At 46.3% G+C, this 23,896-nt stretch overlaps 1 protein-coding gene across 1 annotated transcript in view; it reads right to left on the reverse strand.

Annotated features, from left to right (window-relative positions):
• Nucleotides 1-1,633: 1,633 nt before the first annotated feature.
• Nucleotides 1,634-23,896, reverse strand: part of PCDH1 (protocadherin 1) — a 117,550-nt gene continuing 95,287 nt past the window's right edge. The window contains exon 2 of the mRNA XM_070939169.1: nucleotides 1,634-3,904. Coding sequence (XP_070795270.1) covers nucleotides 1,634-3,904 — 2,271 coding nt within the window. The remainder of the gene's footprint in view (nucleotides 3,905-23,896) is intronic.

A 23,896-nucleotide genomic window follows, 5' to 3' on the forward strand; every position in this document is an offset into this window, starting at 1 on the left:
ATTTTTTTAGGAGCTTGTATTTTATAATACAAACTTTTATAATAAATATTTTATAATAAAAATTGTAAAAAAATATTTCTAGGAGCCTAATTAATCAAAATGATTGGCAAAAACCTTCTAAAAATCCCAACAATATGCTACAGACATTGTTAAGTACTACAATATGTACAAAATCACTGCTATAATTGGTGTGCCCTGAGATAGTTTTAAAAAGTGCAAGTTTTTGCAAAAAGACATCTTTTGTTTTTAAATCAGCACACTAAATCTCTCTGAAAATATGAAAGATAAAATTTTCTGTGATAACTTCATTCCAATTTGGTTCTCATATACATTTGAATGAAATTCATATTGTTCCTTTTAGGGGTGGGTTTCAAAACCTGTCACTACCAGTTCACTTGTGAGTGTGTGCGCATGCATGTGCAGAAGCATCTGGGCTGGCGGGCAGAGCTGCCGATCTGGGGCGAACCGGTAGCAACCTACCACTGATTCCCTTGATTTGCTTTTTTCATTTATGGTAACTAAAAATTTAACATAATTTCAATTGCTAAAACAACGATCTCCAAAAGCAATGTCATCATGCCCATTCTCCTCTCTGCCTCCCCATCATTTGGTTTCCCCACCACTGCACTATAGATTGCTACACAAAAGTCAGTGATCAACACATCATAGCACATCATCTAACAATGGAAACATTTATTGACATCACATCATGGGTAAAGTAACTTTACCTGAACAAAGCTGAGAAGAAAAATTAGCATATATAATAAGCCCCAAAAGCAAGGAAATAATGACACAATGGAAGGAAGATTAACACTACTCCTTGAATGTTTCATATTTTTATTGATAACTAACTGCAACCAGTTTGAAGCATGGCATCCAAAATTGTACCTAAGCCTCAGTGGTTAAGAATATTTCCCAAATACTACTCAGTTTGCAAACTATATATCATTTTTCTATTCTGCTATGTTGTTTATCATAGATCAAAATGTTTTGAAGCAGATGGTTTTCCTTGCTTTGAATTCCAGCAGCAGTAATCTGCATGTGCTCATAATCTAATCCCACACCAAAGATTCCCTATGCCATTCTAGCTATAGAGTCAATTCCATTTCTGCATGCAAAAATCTAATATCAATGGACCATGTCACTCTATTAAAATTGCTCAATTTTACCATACTGTATCTGCAAATGTACTAAGGCTCTAGTGGCATCAAGTTTCTACAGAAGAAATCAATGCTTTCAATGATTCAGATCAATGATATCTGAATGGAAGTATGACTGAAAAATGGGATCCATAAACAAACCCAGCTCTAGGACTTTAACACCTGTTTTATAGTAATGAACATGAAACATCAGAACTGAATACATCTTGGTGCATGGATCATTGACCACTGACAATCCAACCCTTCATGCTGCACCCAAATGGTAGGATTCATTTCCCTAAATGCCATCAGCCTGCTCTGATTTACCACAATCATATAATCTTCTCCCCACTCGCACCCTTATTCCCTTAATTTGCTGGATTGAAGGAAGCCTCTTTTCTAAGTAGTACTATGAATGTAACATGCATCTGGACACTGCAGTCCTCCAACCTGCATCCTGCCAATCTATTCATGCAATCGACGCCAAGTCCATTTCATTCCCACACTTCTGTCCATATGGCCCTGTTGTAGCATGAGGGAATGGTGGGAGGGTGCAGCACAATCTCTCCTACCTGTTTATTGGTGTATTTCTGAGGGTTGGTACGGTAGCTGTAGTCTGAATACTGCTCCGAGCCTGTAGAATTGCTGTCCCCAGTGCCCACAAATGTATTGGTGGCTGGGAGGTCCTGTACTACCTGATGCTTCTTGGAGGCAGATGGTGATTGGGGTTGCAGTTGAATGGAAGGCAAAGGTGAATTGGAACGGTAATGGCGACCCAAGTCAGGGCTTCCAGGTGGATAATTAAGAGGCAGATGGATGCGGGGACTGTCACTTACTGAATCATTCATAAGGTTGAATTTAAGTGATTTCTGCAGACCTGTTTCTTCTTCATCTTCAGTTGGTTTTGGTGGCTTAGTGGATTTGCTTTTTTTCACTTTGCCTTTGGCTTTGTTCCCTTTGCTACTTTGTTTGGGAGCATACAGATCCTTAGTTTCCTTTTTGCCAGCTTGATAACCACTTTTGGCCTCCTTCTGACGGCAATAGCGTACCAGCACAACAAGCAAAATTATCAAGGTGACAGCCACTATGCCTGCAATGACTCCAAACAAAATATTACTGCGCTGCTTGTTGCGCTCATACTCTGGGTCACCAGCAATGTCAATGTCAATAGGTGTGTCCAAACTGTGTCCTACTAGAGTCTCCAACAGTGTCCGGTTAGCCAATGTTTCATTCACATAAAAATGAACTAATGCTGTGCCATGGTGAGAAGGTTTCCCTTTGTCATTTACATGTACAACCAAGCGGTGAAGTCCATGATGCTTGCGGAGAATCTCTTTTTCTAGTGTGATATTTCCACTTACAGATGAAATCTTAAAGAGTTCAAAGGGGTTTCCCCCAGCAATTCTAAATAGTAATTCAGCATTGATCCCAGAATCAATGTCTTCGGCTCCGACACTCATAACCTGTTGCCCAGGACTAGTGTTAGGCAGAATATGTTTATAGGAAGCATTGGATGGAGATATAATTACAGGAGCATTGTCATTCTCATCTAATACATTGATTGTCACCCCCACATAAGCAGATCTAGGTGGGTCTCCCCCATCCACAGCTTTAAGCCGGAAAGTGTAAGTACTCTGTCGTTCACGATCAAAAGATATACTGGAGAGAATGGTTCCAGTACCATTTTGGATGATAAAGTCACCATTGTCCTGTTCCACTGAGAGTCGAATGACAGCATTATCTCCTTTGTCTGCATCAATAACTGTCACCATGCCCACTGGACTCAGTGGGGGCATGTTTTCCATGACAGAAAAATTGTAGCCGCTGAGCATGAATTTTGGATCGTTATCATTGCGATCCATGACATTGATGGCAATTGAGGCAGTTCCTTTGCGGCTAGGGCTACCTTTATCAGTTGCAACTACTAAGAATTCATAGCGTTCTTGCTGTTCCCGGTCCAGCACATTTTTTACATGAATTTCACCAGATTCTGGATCAATTGAGAAGGTGTCTTTTGATAAAGATTCTCCAGCAAGTGAGTAGACCAGTTTAGCATTAGATCCACTATCTGCATCAGTAGCACTCACTTCTACCACCAAGTCATTTGGGGAATTATTCTCAGGAAATGCCACTTCTGTTGAGCTCTGGCTAAACACTGGATCATTGTCATTGACATCCATCACCTGCACTTTTAGGGAATTAGTGCTTGATAGGGGTGGATTACCTGAATCCACAGCTACAATCTCAATGGTATACTCTTTCACTGCTTCATAATCCAACGGTGTAGTGGTCTGTAGAAAGTATTTCTTTTTGCTATCGCTGCCAGTATCACTGGCTTGTCGCAGCTGAAAAGGTACATCACCAGCCACCACACAGGTTACAACAGCATTTTCACCTTCATCCCGATCAGACACCTGTACCAGAGCCACAGGTGTCTCAACTGGCACATCTTCTGAAATATTGGCAATGCCATCCTGATGAGTCACCAAACCAATACCACGAATTTCAATGGATGGAGCATTATCATTCATATCCCTGACACTGATCACTACCTGGGCACGGGCAGTTTTGGGGTTAGCTCCCTTGTCCTTAGCCAACACTGAGAACTTGAGCACATTAATATCTTCACGATCAACAGGACCTTGTACTGTGATGAGTCCAGTGGCTCTGTCTAAGCGTAGCAGCCGATGAATTACATCTGAAGCCTGATGGAAGGAATAATCAATCTCAGCATTGGCACCCTGATCAGAATCATTGGCTTTCACCTGTAATGAAAAAAGAATCTAATCAGATAATACTCAGTGCTTTCAAATTTTGGGTGCTACTTCCAGGGAATTTAAAATATTATGACCTAATTACAATTAAACAGCAGCAGACATTATTAAATAAATGATTACATAATATTACACTTACAATGAATTTTTGTCCTGATCCCACTCTCTTTTTGGGGGAGAGAATGTATTTTTTGGAATCCACTCAAAAGGCAAGTGGGAGCCTTGACCCGATCAATTTTGTACTTCACTACTATGTAACGTAAAGTGCAGAATTGGGCAACCAAATAGACAATATATTTCAATAACTAATGCAACAAATACTATAGTCTACAAAACATCAAAGACCCCTACTTGTTTTTTATTACTGAGTTGGTTGGCAAAAATTGCTGGTTTTCCCTTATGGCAAAAATAGAGAGCAATCTTCCTTGTTCCCTTTAAGAAAGCCCATGATCCAGCATCCTTCTTAAAATGTGCAGCCCCTGATCCCCACTCAATAATCAAAGCAGCATTTAGAACTGAAAAGGTTGTCCATCCCTGCTATTGAGTGACATTTAAAACTAAGTAAACCTCACCAATTTCAGGAACACTAGGGCACTAGATCTATTGTTTATGGTTCACCCATACAAGTTATAATTAATGAGTGAGCATAAAGATGACTGGAATATATTTTCAATATAGAGCAGTTTAATAAGAGATTTTTGATTCCCTTATATTTGAATAATATTAACAAAAAAGGGACACTTAACCTGCGCCTGATTCGTCTAATGATCACCTAAAATTTACACATGTAAGTTATGTACCTAAACAAACTCCTGAAAACAGTACTGAATTAAGATTTTGGCAGGAATGTTGCCCTTTCTGTATCATGCATCCTCTAATGTCTAGTTCCTACATTTACATCTGGTTCTGAAGAGTCAAGCAGTGGACATGGAAACAAATCACAAGTGAATCTGGAGTAGGGGGAAAGGGATCAGTTGTGTGAATTCAGTCATCATCAACTCTTCCTCTTAGGTATCTAACAGATGACAGGAAGAAAGCATAGCCCTGCCAAATAGACAATAGGAAAATTGGAGATCAAGCCAAAATGCCAAATGAGAGTATAACAGGGAGGAAGGAAAGAGAGCAGAGACAAGCTTGCTGGGGACCATCCAGGCCATCCTGTTTGCTGGTGGAAGCAGTGTTCTGGTGCAATGGACAAGCAAACGGCTACAGAGGAAAGTTACAGAGCAAAAAGCAGCAGCAGTGCAACAGGGAGGAGAGAGAGCCAGCACAGGGCAGCACAGTGAGCTAAAGCCTGGGAGCAGCGCAGAGAGCAACGGGGAAAGCGACGGTGGAGCTGAGTGGAGGGCTGAGTGAAGCAGACCAGACAATGGAGTTGAGTAGACCGGAAAGCTAAATGGCAGGCCGAGAGAGCTGACCACTGCAGGGATGAGGCTGAAAAGGCCTAAGCACCAAAGGACAAAAGGAAGCTGGCAGAGAAAACAACAAGAGGCTGGAGCAGCAAACGACAGAAGGCAAAAAATTAAGCCTGAGGTTCCAATAGACAGGGAGGGAAGATCCCAGTAGAGAATAAAAATAAATACAGGACAGAAAATAAAAGATAATTAGGCAAATAATAAGGACAGGAGTGGAAAATTAGAAACCAAGGAAGAATAGGATTAATAAAGATCAATCAAATAAATAAAGCAAATTTTAAATAATAAGATGGGGAGGAACTAGAGCTCAAAAACTTAAAAAAAATATAGGGAAGAAAAGGATAAATAAAACTAACGTAACAGTAAGCAAGTTAAATAAATAACAAGGTAGAAAAATGAGCAGAAAAAGGCAGAAAAAAGGATAGAAAAAAAAAAGAAAGAAACGTAATTTTTTTACCCTTAAAAGAACCAGCAAAAAGAAACAAGCTCATGGAACAGATGACTGATACTATTGTAGTATACAATAGTATACAAAACACCCAAATTATACATGTATTAAATATAAACTATGTGAACTACTAGAGGAAAAAGTAAGGGATCTAGAGGCAACTCTAACCAAACTCCAATCTATGCAAGAAAGCTATGCCCAAATTGAACCAAATAATGAACAAATAACTCCAAGAGGATTTACCCTGCTGATAAACCCTTGGAGAGAGATAGGTCACGCATAGAAGGAAACACAATAATCAAAGAAAGAATCAGCATACATCTAACAAACCCCTGATGCCCAATCTAACCCAATCAGAAGCAGTCCCATTAAAACTGAGCAACCGATTTCTTCCCCTAGATGAAAATACTCAGACCCACAAACTCCCCCTCAAAGAAAACATGCAAACATCTAGAAAAGAAACATCATCAAATATCCCTTAAAAAGTCAAATCAACAAACACACCTGAGATAAACAGAAAAGCAGCCCAGATTGCATCCCCTAAAACAAGAAGGCGAGAGTGAGATTCTATTCTCAAAGGAACAGAACCAGCCATCTGCAGACCGGATATATATTCTAGGGAGGTATCCCTGGAGCAAAAATCAAAAATGTGGCTGAGAACCTAACCAAAATAATTAAGCCCACAGATTACTACCCTTTCCTCTTCCTTAACATTGGGACAAAAGATACAACAGAACCTGAGTACAATATTGAGAGATTATAAGCAAGTAGGCAATTAACGTTAAGGAGCTAGGAGCACAAGTAGTGTTCTCATTAGTACTCCCAACAAAAGGTGATCCATTGAGGGGAAAAAGAATTCTAGAAATAAACCACTGGCTAAAGTGTTGGTGTTGCCAAAAAACCTAGGCAAAAAGACCCTAATAACAAGAAAAAAGTAAAGGAAACAGTAGGTCCACTAAAGAGAGAAGATGGCAAGGAAATAACAGGCAGTGCTTAACTCATTCTTTACAACAGTCTTCATGCAAAAATAAATTACAGCCCAACGTACCAAAAAAACTACTGTAAAAGACAAACTAGAAATAAAAATTAAAATAAGCAAGAAAATGGTAAGAGAGCACCTATCTGAGCTTGACGAATATAAATCACCGGGACATGACAGGTTACATCCCAGAGTCCTAAAGGAGCTGGCAAATATTATCTCAGAACATTGTACCATATCTTTCAAAAATCCTGGAGCATTGGGAAAGTACCTGAGGATCTGAAAAGGGCTGATGTGGTTCCCATCTTCAAGAAAGTGGGGGTGGGGGGTGGGGGGAAATGCTGAAATGAGTAAATTGACATTTGAAATTAGAGGACAAGAAGATGAACAATATTATAAGATATGGGATTTATTTTATCAATGGTTAGACAATAAATATGGAAATGAAATATGATAGAGATTTTTATAATACATGAATTGTAGAACTATATAAAATATAACATAAAGATGTATTATTATTGGATCGCTTCAGGATGATGAAATGATTGTTATAATATAAATTAACTCAAATCTTAGAATATTTTGTACAAAATGAGGGAAGAATAGCTATAGTTAAATAAGTGATTAATGAGGATAATCATACATAGATATATATTAGATCAATAATATAAGAATTTAGGTAAACTAAGCTATGAATATGGTGAAGACGCACAAAAGATTTGTAACCAACAGACACACTGTGTGTAATTGAAGATGGTTTTATATTTGTATGTATGTTTGTTTAAAAATAAAAAAAATTCAAAAAGAAAAAGAAAGAAAGGGGGGGAGGGGAGAAACAGACCCAGGAAACTACAGACCAATAAGCCTAACATCAATGCCTGGGAAGATCCTGGAAAAGATAATCAAGAAACAGATATGCGAACAACTAGAATCAAATAAAGTTATAACTAGTAGCCAGCATGTGTTTGTTAAAAACAGATCATTCCAAACCAATCTTATTTCATTCTTTGCTAAAGTCACTAAATTAGACGACCAGCAAAATACTGTGGACATAGTATACTTAGATTTCAGTAAATTTGACAAAGTAGACCACAACCTACTTGTTGGTAAGCTAGAAAAATGTGGAATAGACAGCATCACCACCAGATGGATTTGTAGCTGGCTGACAAACCGTACTCAACAAATAGTACTTAATGGTACTACATCCACATGTAGAAGTAAGTCGTGGGTATCACAAGGCTCTGTCTTAGGCCCAGTACTCTTCAATATTTTCATAAATGTCTTAAATGAGGGAATAGAAGGGAAACTCATTTGCAGATGACACTAAACTGGCAGGAATAGCCAACACCCCTGAAGACAAGCTGAGAATCCAAAAAGATCTTGACAGACTTGAACAATGGGTCTTATCCAACAAAATGAATATTAATGTGGAGAAAAGCAAAATTTTACATTTAGGCAAAAAAAATCAAAGATATAAGTACAGATTAGGTGAGACCTGGATCAAAAACAGTTAACTGTGAGAGGGATTTTGGAGTCCTACTGGATGATCATTTGAATATAAACTAGCAGTATGCAGCTATAAACCAGAATCAGTTAAAAACCAGGGCTGAAATGCTACCGGTTTGGACTGGTTCGGGAGAACCAGTAGCTGAGATTGGGGTTAGTTCGCTGAACCGGTAGCAATGGCTGGCTGGCCACGCCCCCGAACTGGTCTGCGGCCCGCAGTCCTGCCATGCTTTCCTGCCTTCCATGTGGCCTTCCTGGCATTCCCGGGCCAGCTTGCGAAGGCAGGCAAACAGAAGGCCACATGGAAGGCAGGAAAGCATGGCAGAGCTGCGGAGAAGAAGCTAGCAACTTACTCCCTTCCCCAAAGCCCTGCCATGCTTGCCTGCCTTCCACGTTGCCTTCCCGGAGGTCCCCCATGCCCGCTTGCCTTCTGAGGTCAGTGTCCAGTTAACCCTAACCCCCATGCCCTTGAGGGAGACGCAGCAACTGCTACCTTCGCCCGAAACGCCTCTCACATCTTTCGAAAACAATTGGGAGTGGGAGAGCACCCAGCAAAGGCCAGGAAGATCCAGCCGCCCCCTCCCTCCCTCCTCTCCCCCTTTCTCTTGTCTGGGTGGCAAGAAACAGGGCGTGAACAGCTGCTGGTGTGCTATTCTACCTCCTCTGCAAAACTGCTCTGCGGCTCCGCTCGCCTCCACCGCCCCGATGCAATGCCCGCGACTTGCACAGGGTAGACCACAGCAGCTACAAGGCCAAGTTGCTGCCCGTGAGGGGGGGGGGGAAATGCAGGCATCATACCAAGCAGCCCTCCTTCTCCTCCTCTCCTCTGCCAGCTTTGAGGCTGGGCAGGGCTTGGACCGGCAAGAGGGAAGGCAATGCAACCACAACTTTCTCCTCCTCCTCCTTGCGGGGTTCATTTGAGTTTTGTTTTGCAAGTTCGCCTGAGGTTTGCAACTTTGCATGGCCTTTAGGGGTTTTGTGCAGTAAGCCCCCCCTCTTCCTCCTCCACAGCGCTAACGTGGGTTTTTAATTCACGAGGAAGGAAGAGAAACACTCCCCATCCCACCTGAGGACTGATTAGTTTTTCTTGTCACTCGCGGCAGGAATCCAGCCTTTGTGTGGAAGAGAGTTGCTTCCTGCTGGCCCGGCAGCCCTTGGGAGAGATGCAACCGTTGTGCTGGGGTTGAGATGGGTGGTGGCGCTGGCGCTGAGAGGAGCCGCTCACTTTCTTCCTTCTCCAGCCACTGCTGCTGGAGCCGAGACTGCTGCTCGGCTGGGTTGTGCATGGGCAGCCCAGAGAAGGCGGGCAGATGTAAGGACGACACTGGCAGTGGGGAAGGGACACCCACTGCGCTCAGCCAAAGAGCCGCCTCGGGGGAACATGGCGAGGCTTGCTTGCCTTTTGGGCTTGGCGCGCTTGGCTTCCGCGGGGCCTTTGGGTGATTGCCGCCCACTTGCCTTCCCCTTCGCCTCGGGTCCTGCTGCCTGCATCCAGCCCATGATGGGGGACACACCACTTCCGGGCAGGGCTGCCTGCCCGGCCTCCTGGAACACTTTCTTCTTTCTCCCGCAGCAGCCGCTGCTCAGACCAGGTGTGTATGTGTGTGTGTGTGTGTGTGTGTGTGTGTGAGAGAGAGAGAGAGAGAGAGAGAGTGAGAGTGAGAGAGAGTGTGATGTCATGTTGGCCATGCCCACCAAGCCACGCCCACAGAACCGGTGGCGAAAAGTTTTAGATTTCACCCACTGGTTAAAACATAAAACATTAAAAAGAACAAAAAACTGTGCCCAGCCATACTGACTTTCCATCATCTAATCTCCCAATGCCTGGGGGAAAAGCTAGATTTTGAAGGCCTGCTCAACTTTAGGGGACAAGATGTTCGCAGGGGCAGGGTCTGCCACAGAAAAGGCTTGCTTCCTAGCACCCATTAGTTGACAATATTTGGGGGAAAGGAACCAGCCCAATCTATCTGACTTGTGTTGTGGCCCCGCCCTCTGAGCCTGTCCCATCGGAGGAAGAAAGCTCCGAGCATGAGGAAGAGGAGTCAGCCAGGCCTCCCTCTCCAGGCCCCTCCCCTCTGGCACTGTCTCAGGTGCCGGCCGAGGGAGAGGAGATTAGCAGGGAGACAGGTGGCTCGGATGAGAGCGGAGGAGAAACATCATTCCTGGACGCACACCTCCGAAGGCGTGATAAACGATTGCAGCAATTCAGGAGGCGTGCTAGGGATTAGAACTGAGTCACTGGACCACACCCCAGAGACTATATAATAGAGGGTGGTGGCCAGTGATCCCTGTGACGAACAAAAGTAAACCTTGGATAGTCACTAAAGCCTCGTCCGGAACTGCTGAGAGAAATATTATTCTGATTGGACTTTTTGTACGCTAAGTATCTTATCTTTCTGTTTTGTGGAAATAAAGGCACTTGGCAGACGGTGTGTAAATCGCTGCCAAGTTGGAGATAAGACCTGGGTGTGTGCCAAAGTGTTTCCTTAACCCTCGGCTGGCTGTGTTTGTGTGTGTGTGTGGACGGGGACAGATCATCTTGTTCGTCACCACATACTCCATCGTTAACCCACGATGGACCAACAGCTGCAGCAGCAGTTACAGCAGATGCTGGAGGCCAATCAGCTTCTGCAACAGCAAGTAGCACAGCTAACTGCCCAACTTGCTTTGGGAAATGCTCCTGCAGCTCCACCTCCTCCCCCTCCCCGTCCAAGATGCCCAGTGAACGTGCCTGATAGGTTTTCTGGGCAGCAGGAGATGTTCCCGGCCTTCTTGGGACAATGCCAACTGTTCATGGCGATGAGGCCGGAGGATTTTCCGGATGACCGGGCTCGGGTGGCGTTTGTTATCAGCTCCCTCTCTGGCACTGCCGCCCGATGGGCCATCTTGTTGTTGCAAGATAGCCCCTTGCTCCTGGACTTTCAGGGCTTTTTACAACACCTGCGCACCATGTTTGAGGACCCCCTCCGGGTGCAGACGGCAGCGAGGCGCATCAAGGACCCCCGCCAAGGCAAGCGCCCCCTGCAGGACTATACTGCAGAGTTCCAACTGCTAGGCCAGGATTCGGCTTGGAATGAGGTGGCGCTGATGGACCCCTTCCAGGACGGCCTTTCCGACGAGATGCAGGACGAGCTGGTTCGTGTGGAGGCACCACCAACCCTCGACGCGCTGGTGACCCAATGCCTGCGCATCGACGCCCGCCTGCGACGGCCCTGTCGGGCTCTTCCGGAACCACCGACAGCGTCGGCACCCCCGCTTTTCGCACTGACAGCGCTCAGGACCGCACTGCGTTTTGTGGCAGCGGCTGAGGAGCCTATGGATCTCGGAGCAGCCAGACCTCAACTGACAGCCCAGGAGCGGATGCGGAGACGTCAAGGGAGGTTGTGCCTCTATTGCGGCGAGGCGGGACATTTTGCCACCTCGTGTCCCCGGAAGCGGAGTGGACCGCTCAAGCCTGTTCCGGAGTCTCGGCGTGACCAGCCGGGAAACAGGCCAGGCCTGGCCTAGGGGAACTCTGGGCCAGGCATGTGACCATGCCCCGCCGGAGTCGGCGACTGTGGACTGTGAGCCCCCTCAGCACCTGATTTTGAACACCCGGGTGTTGTTGGCTAACCGGTCGGAGGGGCTCCAGGTGCACGCGCTGGTGGACTCGGGGGCCACTACGAACTTTATGGACCAGGCCTTTGTGGCCCACTACAAAGTCCCCTTGGTTCCAGTGGACCCTCCGTTGAGGGTCGAGACTATCGATGGGCGGGAACTCGTGGCGGGGCCCATCAAATTCGCTACCCAGCCCTTGCGCCTCGCCATTGGGAACCACGAGGAGGCGATGCAGTTTTACTTAACGGTGGATCTGCACTTTCCCTTGGTCCTGGGGATGGCCTGGCTTGGGGCGCACGACCCTCAGGTGGCATGGTCGAGAAACGCCATCTCGTTCCCGAGCCTGCAGTGTGTCGACCACCTTCGCCACACCTGTGCCGGCCAGGACGTCTCTGCCCCGAACATCTCCTTGTCTCCGGAGCTGACGCCCTTCGCCGACGTGTTCAGCGAGAAGGAGGCGGACCGCTTGCCCCCGCACCGACCCTACGACTGCGCGGTGGACCTGATGCCCAATGCGCCCCTGCCCTCGGGACGCCTGTACTCCATGTCGGAGCCCGAGCTGGCCACCTTACGGGACTTTCTGGAAAAGAACCTGGCCCGGGGGTTCATCCGGCCTTCGACCTCCCCGCTCTCGGCCCCGGTCCTCTTCGTTAAAAAGATGACGGGGGACTTACGCCTGTGTTGCGACTACCGGCGCTTGAATGCCATCACAGTGCGAAATCGCTACCCACTGCCGCTGATCCCGGAGCTGATGGAGAGGTTGCAGGAGGCCTCGATCTTCACTAAGCTCGATCTCCAAGGGGCCTACAACCTGGTGCGTGTGCGAGAGGGGGACGAGTGGAAGACGGCGTTCGGCACTCGGTACGGACACTTCGAGTATACCATCATGCCGTTCGGATTGACCAACGCCCCCGCGGTCTTCCAGCACTTGATGAACGACGTGTTCCGGGACATGCTGGATCGGTTTGTGGTGATCTACTTGGATGACATTTTGATCTATTCCCGGACCCCGGAAAGTCACCTCCAGCATGTCCGCCAGGTCCTGCAGCGCCTGCGGGAGCACCAGCTCTATGCGAAGTTGGAGAAATGCTACTTCTTCCAGACTTCCATAGAGTTCCTCGGGCACATCATCACCCCTGAGGGCATTGCGATGGACCTGCGCAAGGTGGAGGCCTTGCACAGTTGCGAACCCCCGCGTCGGGTGAAAGACGTCCAGCGTCTGTTGGGATTCGCCAACTACTATCGGACCTTCATCCCGGGCTTCGCCACCCTGACCTTGCCGTTGACCCAACTCCTTCGGAAGAAGGTCCCGTTCCAGTGGGGGCCCCCGCAGCAGCAGGCCTTCGAGGTCCTCAAGCAGGCCTTCCTCCCGGAGCCAGTCCTGAGGCACCCCAATCCACACCGTCCGTTCGTGGTTGAGATGGACGCGTCCAACGTGGCGATTGGGGCGGTGCTGCTACAGGCTCCGGTGGATGGCGGCACTCTTTTTCCCTGCACTTACCACTCTCGGAAACTCAACCCTTCTGAGCGCAACTACACCATCTGGGAAAAGGAGTTGCTGGCTATCAAGGCCGCGTTCGAGGCTTGGCGACATCACCTCGAGGGGGCCCGACACCAGGTGGAGGTGCGGACGGGCCATCGGAACCTGGAGAACCTCACCACGGCCAGGAAGTTGAACCAGCGGCAGATCCGGTGGTCGTTGTTTTTCGCCCGGTTCAACTTCCATGTCACATACGTTCCGAGCAACCTCAACCAGAGGGCGGACGCGCTATCCTGTAAGTCGGAATACTTTTGCCCCAAGGACTCCATTCCCCCCCGGACGGTGCTGCCAGCGGACTCCTTGGCCACGGTCCAGGAACCGGTGGACCTGCGGGCTCAGGTGCTGGAAGCGCAGCGACGGGACGACTGGTCGCAGCAGCGGAAAGCGGACGTCGGCCCCGCGTCCCCATGGACCGTGGAGGAGGGCTTGCTCAGACACCGGGGTCGGCTGTACGTGCCCACGAGTCCGCTCCGAGCCCTCGTCATGAACCAGTGCCATGACAATCCCGCGGCGGGGCACTTCGGCTTCTTTAAGACTTTGAACTTAGTGACGCGGACTTTTTGGTGGGCTTGGGTACGGCACGACGTGCACGCCTACGTGACGTCCTGTGTGACGTGCCGACAGGCCAAAGCCATGTCCGGCCCCCCTCCTGGACTCCTCCAGCCGCTGCCGACACCGGAGATACCGTGGGGAGCCATCTCCATGGACTTCCTGACAGACCTGCTCCTGTCCGCTACGTACACGACCGTCCTTGTGGTGGTGGATGCGATCACGAAGATGGCACATTTCATCCCGTGCCGCGTCTTTAACAACTCCCAACACACCTCCACCCAGATGACTCCGTTCCATGCCAACGTCGGATACCATCCACGGCTTTTCCCGTTGACCATCATGGACTCCCCTGTTCCCGAGACCCGGGACTTCCTCTCGGAGCTGCAGGCGGTGCAGCAACTGGTGCGGCGGCAGCTGATCCGGGCGAAAGAGGATTATAAACGGTTCGCCGATCGTGCCCGCCGGGCAACGCCACCGCTGGAAGTTGGAGATCGGGTGTGGCTGTCCACGAAACACCTCCCCATGGACTGGCCGGTGAGGAAACTGGCCCACCGCTTTATCGGTCCCTTCCCTATCGAGGCGGTCATCAACCCGGTGGCCTACCGGTTGACTCTACCCCGCTCCATGCGGCTCCACCCCGTTTTTCATCGGTCCCTCCTGGTCCCTGAGGCCCCCGCGAGCCATCTCCGACGCCCGCCGATGCCTGCCCCCCCCCAGCCGCAGCCGACGAGGACGACGCCTCGACGTACGAGGTGGACAGTATCCGGGACTCCCGTTGGCTGAAGGGGCGCTTCCAATACCTTATCGCCTGGAAGGGGTACGGGCCCGAGGATTTCACCTGGGTGGACACGTCTGCCGTTCAGGCCCCTGACCTGGTGCGAGCTTTCCATGAACAGTTCCCGTCCCGACCCCATCCCGACCGACAGACCCGGGGGAAGGGCCCTGCGGTGGGGGATAGTGTTGTGGCCCCGCCCTCTGAGCCTGTCCCATCGGAGGAAGAAAGCTCCGAGCATGAGGAAGAGGAGTCAGCCAGGCCTCCCTCTCCAGGCCCCTCCCCTCTGGCACTGTCTCAGGTGCCGGCCGAGGGAGAGGAGATTAGCAGGGAGACAGGTGGTTCGGATGAGAGCGGAGGAGAAACATCATTCCTGGACGCACACCTCCGAAGGCGTGATAAACGATTGCAGCAGCTCAGGAGGCGTGCTAGGGATTAGAACTGAGTCACTGGACCACACCCCAGAAACTATATAATAGAGGGTGGTGGCCAGTGATCCCTGTGACGAACAAAAGTAAACCTTGGATAGTCACTAAAGCCTCGTCCGGAACTGCTGAGAGAAATATTATTCTGATTGGACTTTTTGTACGCTAAGTATCTTATCTTTCTGTTTTGTGGAAATAAACGCACTTGGCAGATGGTGTGTAAATCGCTGCCAAGTTGGAGATAAGACCTGGGTGTGTGCCAAAGTGTTTCCTTAACCCTCGGCTGGCTGTGTTTGTGTGTGTGTGTGGACGGGGACAGATCAACTTGGTGATGGGTAGCTCTCTTTAGAAAAAGACGTTCATGTAGGTAGCCTGACCCTGTTCCATACAGAGGTGATGACGAGCACCTTGAATTACAATCAAAGTTGTCTTGAGCTATCTTGACCTTCGGTGGAACCGGAGGCTGTTGGTGGTGGTGGAGCATTACAGCACAGCGGATCAGCAAACTGGTAACTGATAACAGCAACAGAGCAGTGTGGCAGACCAACAGATATGGGGGGCGTGGGGGGGAGGGATGTCCTGAACTGAGAAAAGCAGGGAGAGCTGAATACCCAGTAGTGGTAGGAAAAAAGCAAACAGGAAAACAGGATAAAAAGACAACACAAGACACAAGGCAAAAAAAATCAAAGGCGAGTAGACAATAGCAAGTACGGAACATATAAAGGCAGAGAAGAGATAAATTAAGCCCACAAGAAGGCAGGGGAGGAAAGGATCATAAAAAGGAAGAGAGAAAAGGGATAATTATAGAACATTCTAGTACAGGTCAAGAACAAACCTCGCACTTAAGCCCACTCAACACTGAAAATTTTAAAATTGGACAATTTAAATGATCTGCTAGAACTTTAAATTTTTAAACTAGACAATTTTTAACTGTAGAACTTTAAATCCTTAAACTAGACATTTTTTAACTGTTAGAACTTTTAATTTTTAGCTAGATTCCCCCCCACCCCATGATAAATTTTAAATGATCTGTTAGAATATCAAAATTCTAAATTGGACATTTTTCCCTTTAAAAATCTGTGGTAAAACCTTCTACACTATCATTTTCTTTCTTTCTTTTTTAAAACCCACTCATGGAAAAAGAAACTGACACTATTGTGATCTGCAGAACATGTTCCATGTAGACACTTATGCCCATAGAATACCCAAACTATATACAGTAGTGGCCAAAATTGTGGAAACCTTTTGGGAAAAGTGTATTTTGGAGGTTTGATGGCTAATAACACCACTTTTGGGGGGAGTTTCAAGATAATCATATTCCACTGCTGGAATGGCCTGGGAATAGTCCAGACCTTACCACAATTGAAAATCTATGGAGCGGACTAAAGAAACTTGTAAGAAGCGACCCAGCAATAAAACCCAGTTAATAGAAGCAATCATTCAATCTGGGTTTCACATTATAACAGCTGCAGAACTAAAAGACTTGGTTCACTCCATGGGAAGACGTTGTAAGGCCATAATTCATGCTAAAGATTACCTATTAACTGACAAGGTGATAATTTTTGTAGATCTCATTTTTTCTATGGGTTTCATTTTTCTTCTTTTTACTGTAACTGCTATTCTAATAGCAAATCCTTCATAAAAATTATTGCATTACATTCTTGATTAAATTATCCTTCCATTGATATATAATTTTATGGTACTACTCCAAAAAAAAGTGGTGTTATTAGCTGGTTTTAGAAAATATTTTACCCAAAAGGTTTCCACAATTTTGGCTACTACTGTATGTACCAAATGTAAACTAATCAAGCTACTAGAAGAAAAAGTAAAGGTCTAGAGCCGTGATGGGGAACCTATGGCACGTGTGCCACAGGTGGCATGCGGAGCCATATCAGTGGGCACGTGAGCTCAGCTCTGGTACACATGCATGCCAACTGATTTTCGGGCCTTCCGGTCCCACCGGAAGTCGGCAAATGGGCCGTTTCCGGCTTCCAGGGGAGGGGTGGGGAAGGCCGTTTATGCCCTCCCCAGGCTCCTAGCAAAAAACAGGCCTACCGGGCCATCACGTGCCAAAAATGGGGGGAGTGCGGGGGTGTTGTGCATGTATGCGCAGGGGGTGGGGCGCATAGAATTATGGATGTGGGCACATGTGCGCGCAACTCCCCTGCGCTCCCCCTTTTGTCATGTGATGGCAAAAAGGTTAGTCATCACTGGTCTAGAGGAAACTCTAACCACTCTGAAACTCAACCTACAAAATGAGAAACCCCAAACCTTGCAAAAAGAATATGCCCAAATTGAACATAGTAATGATCAAATAACTTCTAAAATAATAGACCCCTTAGAGGAAAAAGAAGACATATGGAAACACGTCACTCATAGGAAAAAAAAAAAACAAATCTAGTACAATTTTTAAAATTGCTAGGGTTAAATCTTAACCCTAACCCTAACCCGGGTGTCAGCAACCCCTGGCTACAGAGCCGCATGCGGCTCTTTGGGCTCTCTGCTGTGGCTCCCTGTCGGCTGAACCCACCACTGGCTGGCCCCGCCCCCATCCTCCTCTCCCAGTCATTCCTCGCCTGAGAAGGTAAGGGCGACAGCAGGGGATGGAGAAGCGGCTGGGGCTGATTCTCTGGCGCCTCATCTCTTGCTGGATCTTCTTCCAGCCTTGGTGCAGGGCGTGCCTTGGTTGCTTGGGAAGACGCACAATCTGCTCTCCGTCCAGAGACACTGGCCCGACCTGGCCAGAACCGACACCAGCCTCGCTAACAAGAGAGCTGGCAGGGTGGGAATGGGATCCGGGAGGATGGGGACAACAGAAAGGGGGATGGGCCCACAGCGACCAGCCATGGCTTTAAGAAACTCAGGGCTGCGGGAAAAAGGGGACTGGCCCTGCTGAACCTCACACGTCCACCCTGGGGGGTCAGACTTGGGGTGCCCTCGCCAAAGACACTTGTCAGCTGGTCAATCCACTGCACTTTGGCCAAGCCCTGCCACTTGATTGAGGAGGCTTTCCCCGCTCATGTGCACCCTCCCGGCCCCACCACACCTAGCCAGGGGGTCACAAGAGGAGGGGGAGGAGGAGGAGGAGGGTCACTGAAGCCTTAGTGCAGAAGTGAAATGGCCTTGTACTGGCCTTCGTGCCACATTTGTGCTCAAGGCAGCTCTCGCCTCCCGCTGCTTCAGGCTCAGAGCTGTAAGCAGTGTCCTGTTGCTAGGGGCGAGTAGGGCAGGGTCACATTGTGGCTCCATGTCATAATGGGGTCCAGGAGGAGGAGTGGACCCCATTTTCCCCATTGTGAAATGTGCTATAGTTTACTGTGCTGTGCAAGGCACTGCGAGTGTGCCTCATGGCCTGCCCAATGCCTCATCAGAATCAGAGGGGGGTAGAGAGACAGGGAGGGAGAGACAGAAAGAGATGGGGAAAGATGGGGGGAGAGAGATAGAGAGACACAGAGAGGGGAGAGAGGAGGAGATAGAGAGGGAGAGAGGGGAGGAGAGAGGGAGAGACAGATAGGGGAAATAGAGAGGGAAAGGGGGTAGAGAGGGAGAGAGATACAGAGAGAGGGGGAGAGACACAGAGGGAGATACAGAGGTGGAGAGAGACACAGAGAGGGAGAGATAGAGAGAGGGGGGAGAGGGAGAGAGAGACAGAGACAAAGATAGAGACAGAGATAGAGAGATACAGAGGGAGAGAGGGGAGAGAGACATATAGAGAGAGATAGAGAGAGGGAGAGAGAGGGGGGAGATGTCAAAGCGTTTTGTAGCTCCTGGTGTTTCTTAACAACTGGCTCTCTGCCCTAATGACCGGCTGGATAAGTGTAGCTAGGGGGTCAAGTGACTGGGAGTGAGTGACATCGAGTTGGCCACAACCACCCAGGTTTTGTGGCTCCTGGTGTTTTCTTTTCTGTGGGAAACGGGTCCAAATGGCTCTTTGAGTGTTTAAGATTGCCCTACCCTAACCCTAATTTAGTCACTATGTTGAAGAATGAAATAGGATTGGTTTGGCATGATCTGTTTTTAACAAACCCAGACTGACCTAGTTAGTTATTACTTTATTCATTTCTAGATGTTGGCAGATCTGTTTTTTTTTATTATCTTTTCCAGTATCTTCCCAGGTATTGCTGTTAGGCGATTGGTCTGTAGTTTCCTGGATCTGCTTCCCCCCCACCTTTTTTTTTGAAGATGGGAACCACATCATGTTCTGCCCCAGCTCCCAATTCCCAAGGACTGTGACACACACCAACGGTCCTTATCAAAGTTATAACGTACCAAGAATAAACGAAGTCCGGCAAAGGTTGGCAACCAGTCCAGAAAACAAGATACGATAAGACACTCACTCTTTAAAAATGCTCTGTAATAATTACACGTTGTTTCTAGCAAGAAATTATTAACTGCGTGCGACTTAAATAGGCTAAGGGAGTGGCCAATTATCCTCAAACCTTACTCTTGAGGAGACCTCCACCTCCTGAGTAGCCACTCCTGCCTTTTGGCAGCCCTGCATGCTTGAGCATTGAGGAGAGGCTCCTCCACTTCGCTCTCTCTACATGAAGGAGCCACTGGAGGTTTTGAACGCCCTGGCTGAGTCTCTGCCTCTGGCACCACATCCTCTTCAGCCTCCTCGCTGTCTGACGCGAGCGCCGGCTGCACAGACTGCTGGCGCAATTTCACACCAGCCTCGTCGGGATCAGCCACGATCCACGCAGGCTGCTGGCAGGCCACAACACATCAGCTCTTTTCCAGTCCTCTGGAAGTTCCCCGGTGCTCCAGGATTTTTGAAAGATGTGGTACAGTGGTTCTGAGATGACATCTGCCAGCTCCTTTAGAACTCTGGGATGTAATCCATCAGGTCCCGATGATTTGTATTCATGAAGATCAGACAGATATTCCTTTACCATTTTTTTTGTTTATTTTAACTTTTATTTCTAGTCTGTTTTTTACACTTATGTTTCTCAATGTATAAAGAATTTATGAACTGGAATAGCCTTGGCAACAAGCCAACCAATGGGAACTGTTTTTTTACTGAGACACAGGACTTGCTGTGAGAGCCATGTGAGCAGTTTTAGGTCTGGGTGTAGCTTAGCTATTCTGTGTTCTGAGTTTGTTCTTTTCTCCGCCATGTTGCAAGAGTTGGATAGGTATTGTTTGCTTGTATCATGTTTTTATATTTTTGTAGATAAAGAAGTTTTTCTATATTATGAATCCTGCTCAATTCTGTAAATGTGTGCTAGGTGAAACAACAATTACTAACAGGTTATGGGCCCAGATCACACCCAGGCACATGGAACTGTAATTAAGCTGATAGACTGCCTCTGTTATAAACAAAAGGAAACAAGGCAGAGAAGGCTTGCAAGATGGCTGTTGATTTCAAGGAGAGCTCTCTGCCTCGATTGGGACAGAAGAATTATCTTATTTGGGCTGCAAAAATGGAATGCTTCCTGAAGGCTAAGGAGCTCTGGGATATCATTATTAATCCACCCACACACACACCCGGAGCCATTAGCAGCTGCAGATCAACAGCAGCATTATAAGGCACAGGCTTACATCATTTTAAGTTTGGAAGATGAACAATTCTTAAATGTAGCTGATTTAAAAACTGCAAAGGAGGTTTGGCTGAAATTGAAAAGTGTGCATGTGAGTGAGTCAGCATGAAATATTGTGCAATTATTGAGACAATTGTACAGAGCCCGGCTGCTGCCACAAGAGTGCGTAGAAAAGCATTTGCTGCACATGCAGACTGTTTGTCGAATTAGAGCAGCATAGAATGAAGATGCCTAAATCTTAGAAGGTGCTGTTGGTATTAAATAGTCTTGATGAAATGAGGGACATCGTTTCAGCCATTTTTGAATGTAAACCAGAACAGGAATTACGTCTGGAAGCCTTTGAAGTCTGTTTGATTTCTGAAGAACAAAAACACCATTTTAGAAGAAACCACAAGGAAAAATTCCTGAGGTGGGCGTCCATGGAGCAGAGAGAGCAAAGCAACAGACTGGATGTCTACAGGAAACAAAGCAACAGAGGAGATTGGATTACATCTCAGCTAAGAATTCCCAAGAAGAAAGCACAGGAAAAATGGAGATGTTTTATCTGTAGGGATAAGACTCATTTAAAGAAAGACTGTTTACAAGGAAGAAAACAACCAAATGGATAAGCTGCTGTTGCAAAAGTTAGCTATTGTAAAGCAGAGACAAATAGATAGTTGGGCTAGTCAAACAATTGTTAATAATTCTAAGTTCTTTTTCAGATTGGATCCAGCTGGAGGAAATGCAGTAACCTTAGCAAATGGCCAGAAGGCTAAAGTCATAGGAAAAGGCAGTGTGCTGATTCCACATCTGGAGGAAAAGTTTAATAATATATTATGTGTGCCTGAAATGGAGCATAATTTGTTGAGTGTCTCCAGTCTAGAAAAACAAGGGTTTGAGATCACATTTGTAGATATGAGACATTTTATGATGTCTCATAAAAAGAAATGGGAGTGTATGTGCATAGAGTATAAAACAGGATAATCTTTATGTGTTACAGGGACTAAAGGTTCAATGTGCCCAAACATTTGGAAATATGGCACAACATGATTCATGCATTCATCTCTTGCACAGAAAGCTTGGCCATGCCAGCTTCAAAGTGTTGCAAAAGATGCAACAGTTTGGAGAAGGATTAATCTTGAAAGGGCGTAAGGCATACTTAGACAGTGCAGTATGTAAATCATTGAAGTCTAAGGCATTCCCAGTAAGCAAGAATAGCACAAGGCAGACAACATGCAGATTTGGTTGGGCCAATACAAGCCAGTTTGGGAGGAGCAAAATATGTGCTGGTCATTGTAGATGACTACAGCAGATTTGGTTTCTGCTATTTACTGAAAAGTAAAATAGAGGTGCTACGGAAATTCAAGCAATGGGTAAGCTTCGTAGAAAGAAGATATAGACAACAGGTATGCCAGCTGCAAACTGACAGAGGTTCAGAATTCATGTCAGCAAGTTTTCAACAGCAAGTTGGGGAAGTTAGGAATAAAACATAGACACTAATCCATACACAACAGCTGAGAATGGTGTAGTTGAAAGACAGAATGGAGTCTTACAAACAATGAAAGACTGCTAAAGGATTCTGTTCTGAGCAGGTCGTATTGGGGTGAAACCATATTGACTGCTAATTATTTAATAAATAGGCTGTGGAGTTCCTCTATTAATGATACTCCATATGCTGTGCTATATGGGAGAAAGCCATCTCTGGCACATTTAAGGGTGTTTGGAAGCAATGTATGGGTGCATATTCCAAAAACAATCAGGAAGAAAAGAAAACCAAAGGCTAGAAAGCTTAGGTTTAAAGGCTATGAGCCTGTCTCAAAGAGCTATCGCTTTAGCGATGGGAGCAGAAGGATAGTAATTTCCAGGCCTGCTAGCTTTGCAGAGCAAAATTGGGGCAGAATTGATGCCAATTTTAGGGATGATTCACTTAATGATGGTCACTCACTTACTGACAGTGTCAGCGTTCAGGGAAGAAAAACAGGGAAAAAACCAGCTGTAAATACTACAACGGTGGCATCACCAATGCAACAAAAAACATTAGACAGTATGGTAGGGAAAGAAAAGGAGAAAGAAAAAACTGAAATGACTTTAAATACCATGCAAAGCATGTTCTCGATGATACAGGAAACGTTACTAAAAACACAAGAAAAATTAGCAGAGAACCAGGAAGAAATGAGATTACTTCACACAGAAATTAAAAATGAAATTGGAGAAGTTGGGGGGGATATTAAAAATATGAATGACAGAATTGGAGACATACAACAATCAATAACCGAAAATGAACAAAGGATTAGGATAGCAGAAGCCAAAATAGTTTCAGTAGAGACGAAAGTAGAGGGAATGGAACAGAAAACGGCTCAAATTAATAAAGAATTGTCCAACTCCTTAGCAACCCTCGAGATATAAAAGGCTTCATACTTCCTGCGGTTCCAAAATATTGCAGGAGAGAGAGATGAGGATCTTGGTGGAAAAATAGCTGAGATAATAGCAGAAATAACAGAAAAAGACAAGCTAGATATACAGGGACAAATAGACGAAACCTATCATGTCCATACAAACTATATAAGGAGGCATCGTCTGGCAAGAGAAGTACACGTCAGATTCTCAAAAAGATCAATTAGTGACAAGGTATATATGAAATCTTTGACATGACCAGGGAACTAAATTTGAGAGACGTCTGGAGGGAAACCCATGAAGATCAGAACCAATTTACTTTCTATTCCCACCCCCACCAATCCTGGTCAAGGATCGACATGGCATGGATGACCACAATTATCAGAAATGGGGTGGATAAAATAGAAATAGAAACGAACCAATGGGCAGACCACAATCCAATACTTGTGAACTGGAAAGGAGTTAAAAGATTCAGAAGATAGACAATGAATCAAAGAATTTGCAAACAAAAAGAATTCAAAGGAATGTTAGAAAAAGAATTAGATTGGTTTTTTAAAATAAACAAGAAAGAGGATACCTCTATTCAGAATACATGGGACACTGCAAAAGCGTTTATAAGGGGCTTGACGATAGCGTATACAGGGAAAAAGAATAAAGAAAGAAAACAACAGCTAAATAAACTTCAGGAAGATTTAAAAAATACAGAATATAAACTCCAACAGCATCCCCAAAATAAAAAGATAAAGGAAGAGTGGAAAGCAATAAAACATAATTTAAATTTGATGGACCAACAAGAAGTGGCACAGAAAATAAAAATGGCCAAGCAGAACTATTTT

Source organism: Pituophis catenifer, unplaced genomic scaffold (assembly GCF_029215685.1).
Source record: "Pituophis catenifer annectens isolate HBS135680 unplaced genomic scaffold, rPitCat1.0.hap2 SCAF_3, whole genome shotgun sequence".
NCBI classification, from domain to species: domain Eukaryota; kingdom Metazoa; phylum Chordata; class Lepidosauria; order Squamata; family Colubridae; genus Pituophis; species Pituophis catenifer.